The 6,570-nt window shown below is 62.4% G+C and overlaps 1 protein-coding gene across 1 annotated transcript in view; it reads left to right on the forward strand.

Moving 5' to 3' along the window:
- Positions 1–3,661, forward strand: part of MYH9 (myosin heavy chain 9) — an 82,023-nt gene extending 78,362 nt beyond the window's left edge. Inside the window, exons 37-41 of the mRNA XM_037513655.2 lie at positions 24–147; positions 437–645; positions 1,109–1,217; positions 1,292–1,464; positions 2,268–3,661. Coding sequence (XP_037369552.1) covers positions 24–147; positions 437–645; positions 1,109–1,217; positions 1,292–1,464; positions 2,268–2,385 — 733 coding nt within the window. The 3' untranslated portion in view covers positions 2,386–3,661. The remainder of the gene's footprint in view (positions 1–23; positions 148–436; positions 646–1,108; positions 1,218–1,291; positions 1,465–2,267) is intronic.
- Positions 3,662–6,570: the final 2,909 nt, after the last annotated feature.

Consider the following 6,570-nt stretch of genomic DNA (forward strand, 5'->3'; position numbering starts at 1 on the left):
CTCACCGCTCCCCCACCCCCCAGAGCCCTGGCGCTGGAGGAGAAGCGGCGCCTGGAAGCCCGCATCGCCCAGCTGGAGGAGGAGCTGGAGGAGGAGCAGAGCAACACGGAGCTGGTGAATGACCGGCTGAAGAAGGCCAACCTGCAGGTGGGTGTGCCAGGTAGCTCCAGCCCTGGCTCCCTCAGTGAGTGCTAGCTGCACCCTGGTGGCTGGGGGGAGGGGGTTGTCTAGCATCCGTGAACGTGTCCCTTTCATTTCTTCCTTGGACCTTAAGCAGTCTCTGCACACTGGCTCCCTTTGCTGGACGAGCCTGGAGACTGGGGCCTGGTGTTCCCAGGGCTCTGTGTGTTCAGCTGCCCCCCCACCCCCTGCCCCCAGCGGGGCCAAGTGCCCTCCCTCCTGCCTTCCTTGGGGTCACCGGCCCTTGGTCCCACAGATCGACCAGATGACCACCGACCTGAACCTGGAGCGCAGCCACGCCCAGAAGAACGAGAATGCGCGGCAGCAGATGGAGCGCCAGAACAAGGAGCTCAAGGTCAAGCTGCAGGAGATGGAAGCCACGGTCAAGTCCAAGTACAAGGCCTCCATCGCTGCCCTGGAGGCCAAGATCGCACAGCTGGAGGAGCAGCTGGACAACGAAACCAAGTAGGTGCCGCTGGTGCCCAGCACGCACCCTGGAGCCCTCCCAGGGCCGTGTCCATCCCAGCGGGCCCTCACCTGTCTCGGTGGGCCTTTCGCTGCAGAGCCCACAGCCCGTCCTGAAAGCTGTTGGCTTTGATGCCCCTTTCTGGGGGCTGAATGGGAGGGGTGTGGGGTGGGGGTTCCTGCCCACCTGGACAGCAGATCTGTGACCTCAGCGAAACATACTGCTTGGAGGTGATAGGGTGGGGGTGGGCCACCTGGGCCCAAGCTCACTTCTCTTAGTCACATATGTGCGCTCTGAGGTGTGAGTTTCCCTCTGTGTGAACTGGGCCAGCTCGCAGTGGGAGGCAGCTCAGAGCGGTGTCCCCCAAGGGCGGCGAGGCTGGGAAAGGCTGCTGGGGCTTGTGGCTTGGGCCAGACCCTCTGGCGGTGCGGACCCCTGAGCCACGGCATTTGTGCCTCGCAGGGAGCGCCAGGCGGCCTGTAAGCAGGTGCGGCGGGCAGAGAAGAAGCTGAAGGACGTGCTGCTGCAGGTGGACGACGAGCGCAGGAACGCCGAGCAGTTCAAGGACCAGGTGTGTCCCGCCCCTGGGCTGGCGGGCCAGGCCGCTGGCGCCCACAGGCCTAATAGCTGCGTGCCTCTCTGCAGGCCGACAAGGCGTCCACCCGCCTGAAGCAGCTCAAGCGGCAGCTGGAGGAGGCGGAGGAGGAGGCCCAGCGGGCCAATGCCTCCCGTCGGAAACTGCAGCGGGAGCTGGAGGACGCCACGGAGACGGCGGACGCCATGAACCGCGAGGTCAGCTCCCTCAAGAACAAGCTCAGGTGAGCCTGCCCGCCCCCCTCGGCCCCCGGCGTGCTGCTTTCTCCTTTACAAAGTTAGTGTGCTCTGAGAAGCGCATCTCGGGGAGGAAGCGTTACAGCGCTCAGCAGGTGGCTGCCTAGTGACGGCCCCTCTCTGGGGCTCCGGCCACTTCATGGGCCCTGGCTGTCTGGGGCTGGCATCGAGCCCTTAGAACAAGCTGTAAGCCTGGCAGCCTGAGCCCCGGCCTGTCGAGACGCCTGCCACACCGCGGCTCTCCCCCAGGGAGAACGTTTCCGACCTGGCTGCCGGGTGAGTGTGGTGCCCCCTCACCACACCCCTAAAAACCACCTGTGAAGTTGAAAAGGGCCTGTTTGTGTGTCTGGGGGGCGCTGACATCAGAGCGTCACGTGGCGGCAGCAGAGGGCCTTTCCCTGCCTCGCTGCTTCCCTGACTCCAGGGGCCTAGTGTACAGCCTGTAGCCACCAGAGCAGCGTCCTGGCGGCGCTCAACCCTCGGCTTCTTCGCGTGAGGGAGGCCGCTTCTGCAGCTCTTGATTTTGTCTATTTTGTGCCAAGTTTGAGCAAGGGGAGACGTTTGCAGGAGACTCCATCTGTCCTGTGCCTTTGCCCCTTTGCATCTTTCCCGGTTCCCTGAGGCAAGAGCCAGGGCGGGGGTGGCAGTGGGCCTCTCGCCCTGCTTGCCGAGCGCCTCTCCTCCTGCCGGGAGGCTCCGCTCCTAAGGCCCCGTGTGCTGCTCCTGCCGCTGCCTCCCTCTCACGCTCGCTTCCCGCCTGGCCCCGCTGACCGTCTGCCTCCGCCCGCAGGCGTGGAGACCTGCCGTTCGTCGTGCCGCGCCGGATGGCCCGGAAAGGCACAGGCGACTGCTCGGACGAGGAGGTGGACGGCAAAGCCGACGGGGCTGAGGCCAAAACTGCTGAGTAACCTCTCCTCCCGCCCTGGATGGACGGACGAAGCCACGTCAACGACTCCGCCTCCCTCAAGCCCCCTCAGCATCCCCCCGCCTCCTGGGGACTGCCGTGACGTGACCCCACCCCATCGTCACCAGGACACCAAACCGGCCTGTGCCTCCCCCACCCCCCAGCCTTGGTCAGGGCATTGCTTCTTCCACCGCAGCCCCTGCCGCCCCCCACCCCACTCCTCCCTCACAGTCTGATACCAAAGAGTCAGGGCCCGCCCCCGGCCCTGGAGCAGAGCGACCAGCAGGATCTGCGGGCTTCCCTGCCGAAAAGCACAAGACAGCTGGGCAGGAGGGCAGGCCCCTGGGCTGGGCGAGAAAGTTTTCTACGAATCTATTTTTCTTTAAGGAGTTTTGATCGGCCGACAACCCAGAGGGCTGCCTCAGCCACCAGCGCCCCCGTCCCTGCTGTCGGCAATCATACGCGGTGACCTCACTCTCTCAGCCAGCGGCCCCTGATTTCTGGGGCTCTGGCCTGAGTAGGCCCAGGGACCCCACCTCTGTGCAGAGCACAGGATGCCTGGGGGTGGGCAGAGACCCTCTCCCCGGGTACCAGGCACCCCCTCCTGAGGCTGAGACGTCTTGAGGCTCCTGGCCTAGCAGAGGGCCCAGCCCAGCGGGAAGGCTACTTGGCTTCTCCCAGCCCTCTTGGGGACCAAATATATTTAATGGTTAAGGGGCTCGGCCCAAGCCTGACAGTGAGGCCTCCCCCATGAGGCCTCCTCCGATCCAGGTCGGGCCAGAAGGTCGCTCATCAGCGCCGTCGACTCAGCAGTTTAAAAATCGCCATGTGCAAGGATGATTTGAGAGGACACGAAGGTTTTCTTTTCTCCCCTTCTAGTAATCAACGATAAATCCTGAATATCACTGCCTTTCCTTTGGAACAGCGTTTAGAAGAGAGTAGTTGTCCGACACTGGTCTACACTGGTTGCTGAATTGACCTGTACCCCTAACTGTTTTGTATATGCTGCATTTAGACTTCCTGATGACAAAGAAGGCATTTTTTTAAAGGAATATTCTCAGATCATGAAGATATATAAAAGACACAAGCCTATGAGCTCTGAGTTCAGGTCCAGTCTCTCTCAAAGGGGTGACCAGAACTCCCACCCCAGCCCTTTTATATAATAAAGTGCCTTAGTGTGTGCGCGGCTGTCACTCTTACAGCGAGCTGGTTTACAGGTTTCCACCAAGCATCACAATAAAGAGAACAATGTGCTATGAGCTGTGTGCGTGGTGATGTCTGTGCCAGAGAGGGTGGTCTGGAAGGACTGCTCTGCTTGTGTTGTGCATCTTCTGGAAGCTTCCATCAGTGCAGCTTGGGTGGGGGAGGCTGTTGTACAGAAAAGGTAAGATGAAAAGGCTGGACCAGATTCAGGGGTGCTAAGAGTGTCTCACATAAACCCTGGTTCATTCCCTGAGTGCCTGCTCTGTGCACGACATTGAACAGACTCTGGGGCTGGAGACCCAAGGCCCAGGGGCTAATTCCAGGAGCTTCCTCAGCCTTCAGTGCAAAGCCTGCTCTTCAGCAGGAACAAGGGAGTTGGTGGCGAGGCCTGTGGCATTTGGAGCAGGAGGCCCCACGTCAGACAGTTGAAGCTTTCAGTCATTCAGTCACTCTGAAAAAAAGCTGATTTCAGCCCGGCCCTGTGGAGGCTCTGAGTCGTGGGCAATGCACACAGGTGTCCCTGCTGGGGCCAGAGGGAGGGCAAGGAGGGAAGGCTTTCCTTCGAGAAGGGATGAGAAACCCCTTGACACAGCTGTGGCCCCCACAGCAGGTCGCATGCTGGGTCTCACCCACAGTTTGGCTGCATGGCCCTCCAGAAAGCTGCGCCTCTCAACTGGACACCCCTGGGCTCCCGCCGACTGTCCAGCCTCCGAGCAGGTGCGCTCGTGGCCCCGGAAGGGAGATACCTCGAGAAGGTGGGGCCCGGTCCTGGAGGCCTTCGGGAGCTTCTTCATTCAACATTGGGACTTGGGGGCTACAGGGCTGGTTCTCTTCACTGTGCCCTCAGACGCCCCGCCCCACCTCAGGCTTGTCTGCATCACTGACTTGGGCCCTTGAGCAAGGGGCGTTGCTTCTCTGGGCCCGTCAGGTGCCTAGAGTGAGTGCCAGCTTAGCCCCTCCTGGGGATGCGGGGCCCGTCGTCGGCGCTTTGTGCCTCATATTGCAGGTGGGAGCAATTTGGGAGCAGCAGTAGCTGCCACCTGGGTTGTTGGGAAGGTGAGGTGACTGGGTGGCGAGCTCAGGTGGTGGCGCCCGGGGCGCACAGGGACAGGGTCCTCTCGCCGGAGTCTCCCTGCCCCACCTCGGGCTGTGGGGAGACAGGCGGCGTTGGGGGGCAAAGCCCTCTGCCAGATCCCAAACCCAGTGTTTGCAAAACAAATGTTTCTCCACAGCTAAATGGGCAGATAGTGAATTTACAGCCCGATGGGCTGTCTGCACCCCCCTGGGCTGCCCTGAATTGAGAGCCTTCCTGTTCTGCAGAGGGCGAGTTGCTGGTGAGGGGCCAGCAGGGGGCGCACGCGCGCCGGGCATCAGCTGGGAGGGATGGCGTTTTGACCAGGCGGCTGCAGGTGCACTCCCCGGGCCCCAGGGGTCGCCGGTGCCGCCTGGCTCTGTCATCCGGGACCAGCTCTGTGTCCTGCCCAGAACACCAGGTCCGGGCACCGGCAGCAGAGCTGGGAGAAGCAGTTTCAGCCCCATTCAAATCCTGAGTCAGACTCCTGCGATTAACCAGATCTCCAGGCCATCCAGAAGCAGTTTACCGGAATCTCAGCCATGCTCGGCCCCAGAGAACGTTCTCCAGGGACCCGCCAGCAGGGATGGGCTGCTGTAGCCCGCCGGCCCTGGAGCCGTCGGTGGGAGCAGGGAGGACGGTCCCTGGCTTTGGGGTCACAGTCTTTGCAGCTCACCCCTGTGTCTGTGAGAAAATCTGTTGTCACGTGGAAACCAGCGTGTGGTGGGCTGGCCAGACGGCAGAGAGAGGAGACCGGAGACCCTCTCACTCCGTCGGTCACAAGCTCCAGGTAGAGGCAGACGCTGGAGAGCCACGGCCTGCTCAGAGAGGACGCGGCAGAGGGGGGAGCTGAAACCCTACTGCATGTGGAGTGTAACCAGGGCAACCCACAGTGGGGTGGGGGGGAGTTGGGGAGCTTCAGAGCCTCGACTGAAGGGCTCACATCACATGGGGTCTCCAGAACTGGGGGAGTGCCGGAGAGTGGGGTGATCTACCTACACAGGGGTGTAGCTCTGCAGAGCTATCGGAGTCGGGGTAGAGACGAGCAATAAATGCTGGGGAGCGATGGGTCCAGTAACCAGACGCCCGGTGGAGAGCCGGCAGGCAGTGAAGCGGGACTGTGACACCCCTGAGCCCCCAGCCGAGGTGCCCCAAGGCGCGGCGCGCCTCCCCCACCAGCACAGGCTGTCCAGGGGGTGACTGTCCACTGAGCCTGTGGCTCCTTCATTCGGGCAGCTCCAGCCCCAGCTGGCGGGAAGGTGGTTTTGGGGGAGCTAGAATTGAGTGGAAACGCATTCACCTGCTTCTCCACGACCACAGAGGCGGCTCCTCCCTGCAGCTGATTGCAGCATCCTGCGAAACGCCTGCCTCCCTGAGGGGCCAGAGCCAAGATGAGCTCCACCCGCAGCGCTGCCCAGAAGCAGATGTAAGAACCAGGGGACTGGCAGGCCTGGCACCCGGGGGCACCGCCTTGGCTGGCCTTTATCTGGGGTTGCCCCTCTTCCTCCTGCTGCACCCACTGGGAGGGCTGAGGGAGGCCTGAGGGAGGCCTGAGGGGCACAGGTTTTGTGGAGCGCTCGTGCAGGCCTGACAGACACAGGCCTCTTCTACCCGTGGTCACAGGGGGCACCAGTATGTCCACAGCGCGAGCCCCCAGCTTTCAGACCACTGCACGCCCCCTGGGAACAACCCACAAGCCAAAGCTGGAGCACAGCTGAGGGGCGGGTGCTCCCTGAAGCTACTGGGGAGGCTCTGGAGGCACTGGCCTGGGGGGTGTTGCGGTGCCCCCTCCACTCAGGCATGGAGATCTGACTCTCACTAGCAGCAGCCCCGTATGCCCCTCTGCCCCAGGTCCTACCTCCTGCCCCTCTGGGCCGTTGCGTGCCGGTCATCTAACAGGTGCAGGACATCAGC

The sequence above is a fragment of the Talpa occidentalis genome, unplaced genomic scaffold (assembly GCF_014898055.3).
Source record: "Talpa occidentalis isolate TD23 unplaced genomic scaffold, MPIMG_talOcc4v2.1 talOcc4.16, whole genome shotgun sequence".
In the NCBI taxonomy this organism is placed as follows: domain Eukaryota; kingdom Metazoa; phylum Chordata; class Mammalia; order Eulipotyphla; family Talpidae; genus Talpa; species Talpa occidentalis.